The sequence below is a fragment of the Saccoglossus kowalevskii genome, chromosome 11 (genome assembly GCF_978046115.1).
Source record: "Saccoglossus kowalevskii chromosome 11, keSacKowa6.1, whole genome shotgun sequence".
Lineage (NCBI taxonomy): Eukaryota > Metazoa > Hemichordata > Enteropneusta > Harrimaniidae > Saccoglossus > Saccoglossus kowalevskii.
In genome coordinates, this window is record NC_140651.1 from 28,572,139 (window position 1) to 28,587,780 (window position 15,642).

At 35.0% G+C, this 15,642-nt stretch overlaps 1 protein-coding gene across 2 annotated transcripts; it reads right to left on the minus strand.

Moving 5' to 3' along the window:
- Nucleotides 1-789: 789 nt before the first annotated feature.
- On the minus strand, nt 790-12,025 carry LOC100374307 (lambda-crystallin-like). 2 transcript variants are annotated; one of them, XM_085505519.1, is made up of 7 exons: nt 11,931-12,012; nt 9,663-9,808; nt 8,434-8,668; nt 7,292-7,453; nt 6,137-6,331; nt 2,568-2,673; nt 790-1,214 (listed from the first exon to the last, which is right to left on the minus strand). In XM_085505519.1, exons 3-7 carry the CDS (start codon nt 8,641-8,643, stop codon nt 991-993), a joined length of 897 nt encoding a protein of 298 aa, XP_085361645.1. In that variant the 5' UTR covers nt 8,644-8,668; nt 9,663-9,808; nt 11,931-12,012; the 3' UTR covers nt 790-990. The 2 variants fall into 2 exon arrangements, with proteins under 2 accessions (XP_085361645.1, XP_002732600.1); XM_002732554.4 differs by lacking the exon at nt 9,663-9,808 and having other exon boundaries at nt 11,931-12,025.
- Between the last annotated feature and the right edge of the window lie 3,617 nt (nt 12,026-15,642).

Genomic DNA, 15,642 nt, shown 5'->3' on the forward strand with positions numbered 1-15,642 from the left:
AAGAATATGTTTTGCAAACACAAAGCCAAACAAACTTTTCAGTGTAACAGCCTCTGCTGTTTTCTATCCCTAATTATATTGCGTTGCGCTTTTTAACTTTGCTGTCAGATGAGAGAGTGGAGCTGTTCATATAGGTGATTGTCCATCATTCTTTGTCTGTCAACAATTACATTTTCGACAACTTCTTAAAAACTACTCGCTCAATTAATTTGATACTTAGTATGCATGTTCCTTTGGTGGACCTGTCGGATTTGTTCAGTTGTGATGATATCTTCAATTCTCTATTTTTGGCAAATATTTTTGTTAAAAAATGTTATTTTTAATTCTCCTTGAACACTGCCAACCTGATTGCTTTGATATTTCAGGTGTACATATATTTTTGACATGTTTTCAACAGCCAGAACCAAACTATTTTTTTGTGGTTTGACCGCATTATTTGTCTGAAGGGTGTGCATTGCTGAACGTGTCTACCACAATTTTCTTGTGAGACAGTACAGCTACTGGATCGTCAGATCACTTGTTTTCTTGCCCAGCAAATTGGTTCACATATTTAAGTAGCTATTTAAACCAATTTGTTTAATAGGATATAATTTCTGCATGGTAGTCAATTTACATTCAACAAAATGTCCTTAGGTGTGAAATTTACGTGACATTTTCATGGTTGGTTACCATAGTTTCACAAAAGCAGCCCCTGGAAATGATGTTTCATTCTAAATGTCATAACTATGAATGATTCACACTATGGCCATGCTAGTAACTAATAATGGAGATAAAAAAACATGGCAAATGTTGTATGTACATTATTTTTTTATTGAGTTACAAAGTAGATTTTGAAATGATTCTACCATTTATTGTATCCATCTTCTATTTACAAATCCCCAAAGTTCTACTACAGTTCAGCAAACATACCTCAATATCTCAACAAATGTTGTTTTTATGTACTTTTAAATCAAAGTCAGTGAATTGCATACCATTCCCACTGTTCTACGATCATTTATCATCTGCTTCATCCATTTCCTTCTTCAGTTTAGCAAGAGCTATCAGTCTCTTATCTCTCCACTGACGTCTTTCTGCTAGTTTATCCAGTGGAATGCTTTCACAGATCTCCTCCTGCATTTTGTCTACAAAAGGACCTGTGAAACTGGGTATTGGACCAAAGTCTCTAGATACATTCTTCATTCCTTCTGCATACCTTTCACAGTAGTTTTTTGCGCCTGCAAAAATAATTGAATAATACTTGGTTTGATATGTACCATTAACATTTGATTAGCAACCGCCGTTTGTATTACAATTTATTCAAACCACAAATCCTTGATGTGGTTTGTAATAAGTACATATCTCATGTTCAAACTAATTTTTTCTCAAAAAAAAAAAAAAATGATTCATTCATGATTTAAATAAACTTATACATGTAAGCAAAGACAATGTTTTTAATGTAAGTAACAATATATTCAGTTAGTGAAAACTCATCTTAGAATTGTTGTCTTCAATTGTCTTATCAGTACAAGTAATCAATGTGACAATAAATAAGCTGCCACACGGTTATTTCCCAACAACAACTCCAGAGGGCGCCATCATATGAATGAGATGATAGCTATTTTTGATAGCCCAGGTCATTTTTTTTTAACAAGCCATGGTCGATGCCTACTGATCTGTTTGTCTTTATTTTTGTTTATGCTCTTGACCAATAAATTAAAAAGTGCCAATTGGTGAATTTGGGAGGATGAATTTCATTTGAACCTTCGCCCTGAACAGAATACTGTAAAATGACTAATATTCACTTGGTTTAAATTTCACTGATTTACCATTTCAGGCATATTCAGTAGGTTTTAAATTCACGGTTTCGTCATTTAGATAATGTGTTCTATGCTAAATTTTACATATTCACTGTGTTTTAATTTAGCGCATTTTCCCAGTCAGCGAAATAAGCTAAATTAAAACCCAGTGAATAATTACCCCCTTTACAGTATCACTGACTCATACAGTTCATATTGAATGCATATCGTAGTAAAGTTTTCAAAGTATGGATGCAGTTAGTAATGAGGACATTTCCAGTTTCTTAATTCTTTCCATACAAACTGTTCATCATTGGAATTCTCACCTAGGGAAGCTGTTAGTAATTAGAATGTGATTTTATTACTCGTAATCAAATTTTAATAAGGAGATATAACTACATTTATGTACTATAGCAAGTTACTTTCAGAAATATTTACAGAAGAATACAAGAAGGGATCAATATGTTTTCCCTGGAATTAAAAACATTTAGGGCACATGTCACCCATAGTAACGTATACAACCCATGTAAAGTACATTTTTGTTCACATGAGCCTTGCCACTGCCTTAAAAGAGTCATGTACCAAGTGTTAAAATTAATTACTCCTGTAAAGTCATACATCCTGGTACTTTTACAGTGACTATACACTACACCCCACTTCATGCCATGTTTGGAACAACTGCTTGCAAAAAATAATTGTGAAATTAGCCTTCATAGCAAATTTGCACCTTTCTCCCCCAAAAATACCAGGATGTGTAACCTTTAGGGGGTCATACACCTAAGGCTTCCTTACCTTCAGCATTGAGATGAATTGTTTCAAATACTCCCATGAATGCATATCTCATGCCTAGTCCCCATTTCATACACGTATCTACATCCTCTGTGTTGACCACACCCTCCTGAAAATATAAATAGAATTCAAATACACCATCATTATTGCAAAATTATGTGAATATAGTCAGTAAAATAAAAATATGAACCTAGTACATCTAGAAAATTGTGGTGATTCTCATGGATCATTTGAATAAGGTAATTCTAAATCAAAGTGATATCATATGAATCAGTGAATCATAACATGACAAGTTAAATGTATGTTTGAAGGTAGAATATGCTACTCAAATTCACTATGGTGAATAGACATCACACTATGATGAATAGACATCACACTATGGTAAATAGACATCACACTATGGTGAATAGACATCACACTATGGTGAATAGACATCACACTATGGTGAATAGACATCACACTATGGTGAATAGACATCACATTATGGTGAATAGACATCACACTATGGTAAATAGACATCACACTATGGTGAATAGACATCACACTATGGTGAATAGACATCACACTATGGTGAATAGACATCACACTATGGTGAATAGACATCACACTATGGTGAATAGACATCACACTATGGTGAATAGACATCACACTATGGTGAATAGACATCACACTATGGTGAATAGACATCACATTATGGTGAATAGACATCACACTATGGTGAATAGACATCACACTATGGTGAATAGACATCACACTATGGTGAATAGACATCACACTATGGTGAATAGACATCACAAAAACATCACACTATGGTGAATAGACATCACGCTATGGTGAATAGACATCACGCTATGGTGAATAGACATCACGCTATGGTGAATAGACATCACACTATGGTGAATAGACATCATGCTATGGTGAATAGACATCACACTATGGTGAATAGACATCACATTATGGTGAATAGACATCACATTATGGTGAATAGACATCACACTATGGTGAATAGACATCACACTATGGTGAATAGACATCACACTATGGTGAATAGACATCACACTATGGTGAATAGACATCACACTATGGTGAAAAGACATCACACTATGGTGAATAGACATCACACTATGGTGAATAGACATCACGCTATGGTGAATAGACATCACGCTATGGTGAAAAGACATCACACTGTGGTGAATAGACATCAGGCTATGGTGAATAGACATCACGCTATGGTGAAAAGACATCACACTATGGTGAATAGACATCACGCTATGGTGAATAGACATCACGCTATGGTGAAGACATCACACTATGGTGAATAGACATCACGCTATGGTGAAAAGACATCACACTATGGTGAAAAGACATCACACTATGGTGAATAGACATCACGCTATGGTGAATAGACATCACACTATGGTGAATAGACATAACACTACATAACTAACATGATAGTTGATAGCTGGCTGAAATCCTGATGTAACCTGAGATTAAGCTACTAGTATCTGACCAGTATATATCATTCATTAAGAAATGCCACAAATAAGTGTAATGTGTAGTGTCATTGCACGTTTTTTTTTTAAAACTGGGCAATAGGGGCACAGCACTCTGATACTCTCGGCCTGTGCCCTCTTACCGAATTGCCAATTGAACTTTCAAGTCATAAATATATTTCTTGAACCGCGCACTTCTGTGCTGTCTGTACAACATGAAATCTTTCGCAAATATTTTTTTCTCCGTGAAAACTTCCCAGCAACACTAGCTGACAATGTGTCAGGACACCAAATACACTAAAATTACTCCAAAAATATTTCAATGGCGATAGATACACTGTTAAAACGGCACAGAAACCTTCTATTATGGCATTTCCAGGTCTATTGCCTGTGTGTGCTTCCTTTTGTTATTTTTTTCTAGAAAAAACCCTGTTATTGTATACTGTAAAACAAGTCTTTTTCACGAGCATATCTTTTTCGCGAATTTAGCGAGAGAACTGATTTGCTAATTCAAGATGTCGCTAATGATTTTATTATCAACAAGCCATGCATGGCACAGTCCCCGTTACTTATCAAATTTAAGATATATAGTTTTGTTTATAGTAATATAACTGGAATATAACCATGTCAGGAATATGAATTTTTAACATTAAAATGATTGACATTTGTATCTGATCGTCAAACAAGTACTTGTCCATATTGAGAGATATTGCTCTGGAACAGCATTCAAAATCAGCCATTTTGAATACATGTACATATATATATATATATATAACATGATGTATGACGAATTTATAAAATTTGAATATAATCAGTCAAAGCATTTAAAAGATATGGCTCCAGAAGCCCAATCATTAAAACAAAATGGTCGCCAGTCAGCCATTTTGAATCCAATCTGAAAAATAAAATGACATGCATCAGGAACATGTAACCTGTCTAATGTATGTTATAAGTTTGAACAAAATCCAACCATAAATGCTTGATATTTGATGATTTTTTTAGCACAAAAATAGCCACCATTTGGCCACTTTGAAAAGGCTCGTCAAACCAATATATCCGTATATCTATGACATGATGTATATACATTGTAAATATTAAAAAATTGAACATAATCAGTCAAAACAAGTCAGACATAGAGAACGAGAACTACATTCATTAAAACAAAATGGCCGCCAGTTGGCCATTTTGAATCTAATCTGAAAAACAAAATTATTTGCATCAAGGTCCCATAATGTCTAATGTATATACCAAGTTTGAACAAAATCCATCTGTAAACAGCCAAGATTTGCTTGATTTTTATGATTTTTTAGCACAAAAATGGCCGCCTTTCGGCCATCTTGAATCAGATCGTAAAACAAACTGATGTGCATCAAGGTCCTATAATGTCCAACGTATATACAAGGTTTGAACAAAATTCATCTGTAAACAGCCGGGAAATGCTTAATTTTGATGATTTTTAGCACAAAATTGGCCGCCATTCAGCCATCTTGAATCAGATCGTGAAACAAATTGACGTGCATATGTATAATATCATGTATGATGTATGTGTGAAGTTTGATTGTGATTGGTCCAGGCATTTCTAAGATACAGGTTCGGTCGCACGCACAGACACACGCACGAACACACAGAGGTCAAAACATAAGTCCCCGTTTTCGGACTGCGTCCGAACGGGGACTAATTATATCAAAATGGCCGCCAAACAAAGAAATCAACAATGACAAGAGAGATTCGCTAAATCAACATTTCACTATTACGTCATTTTACCACAATTCGCTAAAATTGCATGCCGCTTTTTCAACATGTTTTACAGTATGTTCACGAGAAGTGTGACTCTAATATAAATCCATATGAACCAAAAATTAGATTTACTGTATATTTGATTATTGAAATAGAACTTAGTTTTACCATGTAAGCACATGTGCTACTAATAGAACAAATACAGTATTTAGGAATAACTTAGATGATAATAGCTGACCATAATTATCTAAATTAGCTCACACCTACAAATGAAGATATGAATAGTGTTATACAGAAACAATAAAGCTAGGCTGACGATGATATCTGCCCAAACTCTCTTACCTCAACAAGCCGGTAACACTCATTAATAATAGCGTACTGGATTCTATTCAAAACAAACCCAGGTTTTTCTTTCGTCATGGTGATTGGCTTCAGACCAATTTCTTCAAGCAATATTTTAGTATTGGTGACAACGGATTTGTCAGTCCATGGTGCGGGTACTATCTCTACAAATGGCACATAGTACGGGGGATTTACCTGTCAAAATAGATAATAATATGAGGTTATTACGAGAATACCTAAAAGTATGCACGAAGACAGTACAGTATCGACTGATGTGCAGCGAAGGTTGATGCGATGGCATACTGTCTGAGTGCATAATTTGCAGTATCCTCGTAATAACCTTATTAATATACATCTTTTCCTCCCAAGGATACATCATGGAAATGCTGAATCCCAACAAGTTTAGAACAGATTTAGCACCCTTCTTTGTGAGGAGTCCAGTCAAATCCGTGGGGCTGCCATGTTTGTTTTTATTATTAGAAGACGCACTTGAGTGCGTAATCGCCCTATATTTGGAATTTGCATTTTCTAATATGGTAGGATGAAAATACCCAGTGCAATACGCTGTAACTTATGGTGTTACGGTGACAAACGTATAATAATAGAGATTATAATACATCTGTCATCATATGTCTATAAATTACAGAATTAAGTAGATATCTATTGCTATGTTTCCAATAAAGACTTCACATACACTAAATCCTTTCTCAATCACTAAAACTCCTTTCAGTGCCATCAGTTTTAAAGTCTAAAAAGTTTAAATATGTTTGCACATTTTTATGTATTTTCTTTTATTGTCTTAATTTTTGTTTTCTATCACTATGTCTTGATTAAACATTTTGAAAAAATGTGCAAAAACAATTTTCCCGGTTTATTTTGTGAAATTGTCCTTGACATAATTAGAGTTGTTTTACAATGTACATTTAGTTTTACAAAATACATGCACACATTGATTGCAAAACTAAGTTTTAACTTCTGTACTAAAAATCTTATCAACTCTGACCCAAGAACTAAAGAAGATTGTCACTAAACAAATGGCTAACCATCAACCAATTTAAAACAGATGTGAATCGCAAAATCTCAGGCAGAACTATTAGTTATCCAGATCTCCATACAATATGTATAAGTATTTGTCATCAAAGGTTGTGTACTTACAGGATGTGAAACCAAGGCATTATGTCGATGTTTTAAATCCTCAGTGAATAAAGATGGCACCAAAGTAGACGTTGAGCTTGACAATACAGTGTGGTCATCAGCAACTGAGTCAATTTGCGACATAACTTTCTTTTTCAATTCTAATTCTTCAGGAACACACTCCTAATGTAAATAGAAGAAATGTTATTTCCAGACTACACATAATGCAGGATTTTATTAATCAAATGAATCTGAATGACACATGCTAGCAGTCTAGAGTGCCAATAGGTAAAAATGGTTTGCCAATATTAATATAACTGACAGCCATCTTTGATCTGATTATGAAACAAACCAACATGGACATGGACATGTATTCCAATATGTATGATGTATGTGCCAAATATGAATGAAAATGGTCCCTAAAGCCTTAGAGAAATATAGTAGTATGGTTAAAAAGCAAGATGGTCGCCAGTTGGCCATCTTTGATCAGTTTGTAAAACGAATTGTCATAAACATGTAATCTAAATTGTACAATTTTTATTTAATGAAAATGACATCAATGAGTTACATCAATGAGTTACATCAATGCGCCCTCAGTCACTGACCTCCAAGTTCAAATAATACTTTTTTTTTTAAATAATTCTTCAACGTTACTCTACAAATACTCTAAGATATTACATTTCCAAAAAAGAAAGTGGCTGCCAGTCAGCCATCTTTGATTCATTTGCGCAACAAATTGCCATAGACATGTATCCTAACATGTAAATATATGTACCAAATTTGAACACTGACAAAGCATGCATAAGATACCACATTTCCAAAAAACAAAGTGGCTGCCAGTCAGCCATCTTCAATTGAATCAGTAAACCACTGCAATATGTCCCAGATAAAGTACTAGGCAAATGTAGAGAATGAACAGATTTAGTCAACAAGGTTCTGAAATACAACTCTGGACAGACGAATGGATGGACAAAGACTGTCACCAGGAAAAAAATATTTTTCCAAATGATATGTTTATTTTGAGGACAGTTTTCATAGATAAAAATGATAAGGATTATTTCTAGAATCCAGAATTTAAAAAAAATTAAGTTCATGTTCTAAAATATATTTGGTGGGAAAATAACAATGATAAATAATATTTCATTTTTTAAAAGCTAGTATACCTGTATATGTTTAGCACCTTTAGCGGCTGTTGATAAATTGTCACATCCTGAAATCAAACCAAACTGTTCATCTGCCGTCAGCGCTCCTTTCAACATACCGCTCTTCTCAAGTTCGTGGAGTTGTTCTTTGATGTTGTTGATTGCTTTGGCAACAAAAGATGGGTCAATGTCAAAGAGACTAACATTGTAGCCTGCCCCAGCAAAAAGCATGGCCCAACTCTGTCCAATCAGTCCACTATGAAATAAATATATGTTCAAATTACCGCAATATCGCAATTAAATTTGTTTGTTAAAGCGAGGAAGTCGTCACCTGTACATGCAGCAGCCGGCTATAGTGTGTCGCTGTTTTACAAGCAAGCGTTTACCCATGATTTTTAGCGTCTGTGTTATCGTCGCTTGGGACTCCTGCACGTGAGCAAATGACGACCCCTCCACTTTAACTTGGGGAAGAGGGGGACTTATTGTACAAATTTATGCCTGTCATCTTTTGATTATCTCTTCAATAAAACTCTTTAATATGAGACACACCAGAGTTCTGTGGAATAATTGAAAACGTACACAGACTGTTTACAATAATGTCTGATTACATATTATGATATACCGGTAATAATGCTGTCTTCTAATTATATAGACATGGTTATTAAATTGAACAGACGATTATTAAAAGTATTGGTATGAGAGCGCTTAGCGTTTTGGGCACTTAGCCGAGCTAAGAATTCACTTACACTTCAGTAGCCCATGCTAAGGATCTGGACCAGATCTTAAAAAAGGGCTAAATTTAGTCTGTACATTTCTTAGCTGTGCTAAAAGTTAAGGCACATTTTTTTTCAGCATGGGATAAGGTATTTGATCTCTTAGCCTGTGCTAAGAAATTGTGTGTGAACACTACTACTGTCAAGGTACATTCAATATTTACATAATCATGACACACACAGATGCATACTCATGGCATAATTTGTTGAGTGATTGTTTCAGAAAAAAATCAAATTATGCAACAATACCATTTTCATCTAAATAGCACAAGATTCATAAGCATTATTTATAAAATCACAATTTTCCTGTCATTTTGACACACTGGTCATGTGATAAAAAATGTCATATCCCCTTATATTACTTATTCGTAGAGCTGGTTGATACTCGTTGTGTCATGGGCTGTACTACCCACTCTAGCTCTGCATTCAGTGCTGTGTGTTCGGTTGATAGATGTTCCCCACCACAGCCCTGCGTACCTCCATAGACAAAGTCCAGGACTTTGACAAATATAACTTTTTTAATGAAATAGCATGCCCAGGTACCAAAATCGATGATTGATTAACACATATATCCAGCACTCCCAGTTCAGAGTCCAATTGTGGATGAAATCAGCTACATTGCCCTAAAAACAAACGATTCTCTCGCATGAATTAAATTAAAAATGCCGGCGTTTGGTGGATGATTCCTCGGTACCTTTTTACAATTTTCCCATCTTTACTAGTCGTTTTTTTAAGACATTTCAGTTTCAGATAATTAATAGTTGTTACGGATAACTGTATCGTCATTTCAACAGATTTTGGATGGAAACTTATTTTCAACTTGCGCACCATCCCCGGTGCGCTCCCAGACTTTATCTATGTAGGTACACAGGGCTGGGGTGGGGGACATCTATCAACCGAATGCACCACTGTACACACAGCATTATACACAGGGCTATACCCACTCATTTTTGCTTCATAGATTATTACTATAGACCCTAACCATATATCATGTTCTACGAACAAGTTATATCATGCTAAAAAGACTGCCTGACACAAGTATTTGTAGAGTAACTTTGAAGAATTATTTAAAAAAAAAGTATTATTTCAACTTGGAGGTCAGTGACTGAGGGCGCATTGATGTAACTCATTGATGTAACTCATTGATAACCACTGTTACATGAAATAATCAGTCTGACTCATTCATATTTTATTTTGAATACAAAAAATAATTTAGGATAAAAGTTAAGCATGATTACTGTGAATTTCATGTTTTATATATGAAATATTTATATTTTTATAAATATATATTTTTTTCAAATTTCAAATGAAATATTATAAATATTTTTTAAATTTCAAATGTTTGAAAACAACAAGACTTTATGAGTGTTTTAGAATGCATGGCAGTAAAGCAACCAATGACTAGAGAAATCCTACAAAGACTTATGGGTAATAGACGTTACTTAATGTTTTCTATAGCCAATGGAAGTGTCTTCTTTGGTTTTGAATGATGTATGAAGCTAGTCTAAAATGTTTCATTTGCATAATCATTTGACTACACATTCTAATTTGCATAGATTATGATTGCAGTAGTAGATTTACAATAATATACTGCAAAATACTTTATTTTAGCTGGAATTAATTTTCGCTGAAAATACTTTTTGGGTGTTTTGTATGGAATTTATTTTCACTGATTTTTGATAAGTTGAATGTAAAATATAGAAAAAAAGGTTATATTCACTGGATTTTATTTTCACTAAATCGTCCCTTCAGCGAAAATAGCGAAAATTAATTCCAAGCGAAAATAAAGTATTTTACAGTAATTTATTAATAACATAGAATTGTCACCCGCTATAAAAGGCCAATGATAAAAAATAAATAAATAAAAAAGTATTTTGGGTACTCGTAATGCTTATGCATACTCTGCGAAAAATACACTAAACAAATGTTTTTATTTGTAAGTGACCTTGGAGTTAAAAATGGATTTCTAAATACAGTCACGCCAGTGACTAGGGAAGCTATACTATTAATATATCTTCAAAATTGTAAAGATTTGGAGCATGGTTAGTAAGGGGGGCAAGGGGGATAGCTGGTACAGGTTACAAGAAAATAAAACGGCATTTTAGAGTAAAAAATAGGTTTTTACAATTTACAGATAAAATAAATTCCTAATTATATTTTAATAATATTTTTGATAATTTGTATTTAAGAATCAAAATTGGAAATTGCGTACGAATTACGACATTTAATTTAAAAAATGATCTTTGTACAAATTACGGACGAATAAAATAGCTGATTACATTTTACACCTTGCCCCTGTCTACGAATTAACGTTTTTATTTATTTAAATAAATTATTACGAAAATAAAAACAATTGATTACAGCTTTAATACCCCTTGCCGATCTTCTAATAAGTTAAACCCTGGACATACTCACCATAGTTAAACAATAGTAATAGTGCGCTTTACGCCGATGTGTACGATAACGCCGCTATACTTCTCAAAATCACAGATGTGCAAAACAGCAATTGTGACATTACCATTGGCAATGATGTGTCGTTTATAAGCATGCATGCCATCTTGACCCTTATTTATAGTATCGGTTCCCCTTTAAGTTACAGTGGGGGGGGGGGGGGCGTGTAAACCGGGATAACTGAGGTCACACGCTGCACTCCACCGTACCGCACTTGCACATGTGGGTTCAACGACCAGGTTAGTGAAATGAAAACTGTTACTATAAATAATTTTGAATAAATAAATTAAATACCTGCCAACAATAGCCACTTTTTCGTTCTTCACGCCCGTTGGGGCTGTATTCGACGCCATGTTCACAATCAAAATTAGGTCAAAGGTTGGATTTATTTGCGCCCTCATACGACTAGTTTTAATAATCGTCTGTTTATTTAGTTTTCAGACGTGCGCCATCATTGTGCAAGGAGTGTGTCGGAGATTTTAGCCCCGACAGCTGTATATTTTCAAATATATATATTTCATTTGTAGCCATTAAATTCTATATACTAACTTTCTGAGTATGTAACTATGGCAACTGTATGCATTTAAAGTCACTGATTCCTCAATGAACATTTTTTTTTTACCGACTACTGTTGCGCTTTAACTATTTTCATTACAGCAGATTTTATTGTAAAAATTACCATGTGATAAGAAGTTGATATTCCGAAATCAAGATGGTAAATTACGTATATTAACCAGTCTCCCACGAAATAAGCCAGTCAATCAATTAGAATTTTGATACCTGGTCTATGACTGTTTACCAGGTTTCTTTGCAACTGAAATAACCCTCCTACGACTCGGACTGAATAAGAAAATACTAGTAGACAACCACTTTCAAACTGTTGGGAAAAGGTGACCACTTGCTGAAAGTACGTGACAATAATAAATTGAATTTATTTTATGAAGGCTATTATTATTATTTTTAAATACAATCTACTTTCAACACAATAACTTGGCTTAAATTTGTTATTCTCTGTATAGATAGTATACCCATCATCACGGCTCGGGGAATGGGGGCGCTATACTACTGGGAATATACGACTTTCCTGGAAGTAGCAAAACTGGAGTGCAAAAATATTCCTGCTTTGTCACGGCGGAAAATACAAACATGTCAGATTGCTGATAGTCAATAGAAGGGAATTTTATTTTTGTGACGTCGATTGGTACACCAAGAAGCACAGTATCACGCGTGAAAGTTTACGTTACAGCCCAAAACGGAATGCGCGCGCATGCGTAACGTATTTTCGACTTCCGGGAAAGTAGTCTATAACCTGGCGTCACGCGAATTTGGAAAACAGCAGAAGTATAAATGAATATATGCGTTTAAAGATCATTGGTTTTAAAGGATTATTTTAACAACATTTAGGCACGTTTTAGAAGATTTAGTGGAAATAGGAAAACATATTCGGTGAAATCTTACAAATATGGAGGTTATTTGTATGACAATTGCACATACACATCGAGTGGCGGCATAAATTCTCGTCTGCATGGAGCCGTCTTTGTGTTAGTGGATGAGCCGCCATTATAACATACGTCATTTGAGTCAAATTAATGCAGCTATACTGTCACATGGTTTAAAAGACTATTCAGTCGATCACGATCTTCGCATATACTGGATGTACGAATAAAAACATAACAATAAAGCTGGGTAAAATGAGCTAGCATTTAGAAACAAAGTAACTCATGACCAAAAGCAACTAAAATGTTACTAAACAAAGTGAACATTCTTTGCAACTTCCAACGTATGTGTTTGTTCTTTGAATACTTTGAAATGATTAAAGAAGCTCCCAGGCTGTCAAGGTAAAGTACACGCCAAAACAAACGTATATATTTGAAATCAATGTTGTTGTATTTGTTGGTGTTATAAGTTTATAATTTTACCAATTAGTCAGTAATTCATGTTTAAATCACCTGGCCTATAATAAACAATGTGAACGGGATAGTTGGTATTTACGAAAAACTATTTTGACCGCATTTAGTGTATTTTTTGCAACCAATCGGAGTACAAATTTGTTAAAGTTAAAATCATACTCTTATAGTTACTGAAAATATTGTGACGTCAAATACGGGGAGAGGCCTTTGTGAGGCTACTCTGCATTCAGGAGCTGGGAGCTTATCTCCAATACAAGTCTAATAATATACATCTCTTGTAGCGAGTTTATCTTATAAGTCTTCTCCCTTCAGCTCGTCTACTGTCACGAGGTGGGGGTCGTTTGGTGAAAGTATATCACAACAACTGAGGCTGAGCAATTATATCGGTAACGAATACAATAAATCAAAGCAACACAATATATAAGGTTTCCTTCACTTTAATACATAAATAGCACGGGGTGCTGGAACCAGCAAGGAATGGGGATATACAGTAAACAAATAAAACTTGGGACTCAATCGATGCTGCAGGGACCACTCCACTCTCCGGTGAACAGCAATATACAATATATGTTGCGTTCAATATACAATATATCTTGCGTTCCTTCGTTCCAGACACTCTGTCGAAGCAGCTGCACTACAATTTAAACTCGCGCTCTGAGTCCAGGGAGTGTCGGCAACTGCCTGCTATCTGCTGCTACTAGTAGCGCCGGTATTCCTTGCAGTTCTTGTTGATCAGCAGGGATTAATGCACAACACGTCTGTACCTCAGTATAAGGGACAGCTTACTGGAGTCAGGAATTAGAACACAGGATATTACAGGATCAAGTCAGCTAAATTATGACCATGCAAACAACAAAATGTATCCAACGAAATGATTGGTTATCTCGAAATAGCGGACAAATCTGTGTATTTAGTAGTTGAATAAACCAATTTTAATCCAAGCTCTACCAATTTAAAGTAGGAGACTTGGGTCAATGATGTCATATCTATTTCCATTGTCAACAGCACTGGGCTTAGTACATTCCAAGGTATTTCACAATCACCATGCCACTGTCTAAGATATACCATTATGCCACAGGGGGGGGCAGGATGTATGTGTCTCAAATTCTGCTAACAACACAATCCAGAGTTATGAGGAAACCATAATTGTAATTGCATATTACAGCGTATGACATGGTGAGAGTGTGTACAAATAATCAGCAGTCGCTGGGTTGGTGTGGCTTGTTGGCTATACTTGTATATATCTGGTAGTGTCACTTATTTGTGAGCTTCGAATACGAACACAACGTTCAGCACCATCAATATGGCGAAACCTCATTGACGGTACTCAACGTTACGTTGCCGTTACATGGAACGTAAACTTCAATTGACCTCCGTGATGACGCATGCGTTGTTGAATAGTGTCCGAAGCATGCACACTGCGTACACAATATTCTAATAACCTTTAACGAGGTTATGACATATCTCATGAATATTATTTGAAAGTGAAAATATTAATAGAAAGCATTAGTATTAAACGCCGGAATCACGTATATTCGGTCTCGACCCCCGCTCTGTCTATTGTGGTTATTTGAAGACGCATTCTATCATACTAAATTGGTCACCAAATTTAACAACTGTTTCTACGTTTTACACTCAAATCTACAATTGCGAAGGCAAGCCTAATTAGGTCTCAATTGTATACAGCGCCACCAGTGGCTCTATGCATAAAGTGACTGTATGAACAGGCAAAAAATAAACATTTGCAATGGGTTGTTGCGAAGTATCCAAACATATGTGTTTTTCATTCAAACAGCAAGGTCTTTGATTTCTAAAAGTACTTTTCACTTACAATTTATGTCACAATATATTATCTACATATTTTAGAACATACAACATTATACATATTATTTCCTATCAAATTCAACCTTTGACTCCCTAGGTTGGTGATCATTGGAATACGAGTTTTGGATATCAATCTTAAATTTGAACATAGACCTATTATATATTAGGGGTCACATCAAGTCGTAATCGATATAATATGTCGACCGGCTGCATAAGTTAAATGATATATCTTGCAATCAAAATGGTGCATGGAAAATGGTGTATTTCACATG

Coding starts and splice junctions, on each gene's coding strand:
- LOC100374307 (XM_002732554.4), bottom strand. CDS start 11,989: ATGGCGTCGAATACAGCCCCAACGGGCGTGAAGAACGAAAAAGTGGCT. Junction 7,454..8,433: donor AAGGTGCTAAACATATACAG/GTATACTAGCTT, acceptor TATTTACATTAG/GAGTGTGTTCCTGAAGAATT. Junction 2,674..6,136: donor AGTGTTACCGGCTTGTTGAG/GTAAGAGAGTTT, acceptor TTATATTTTCAG/GAGGGTGTGGTCAACACAGA.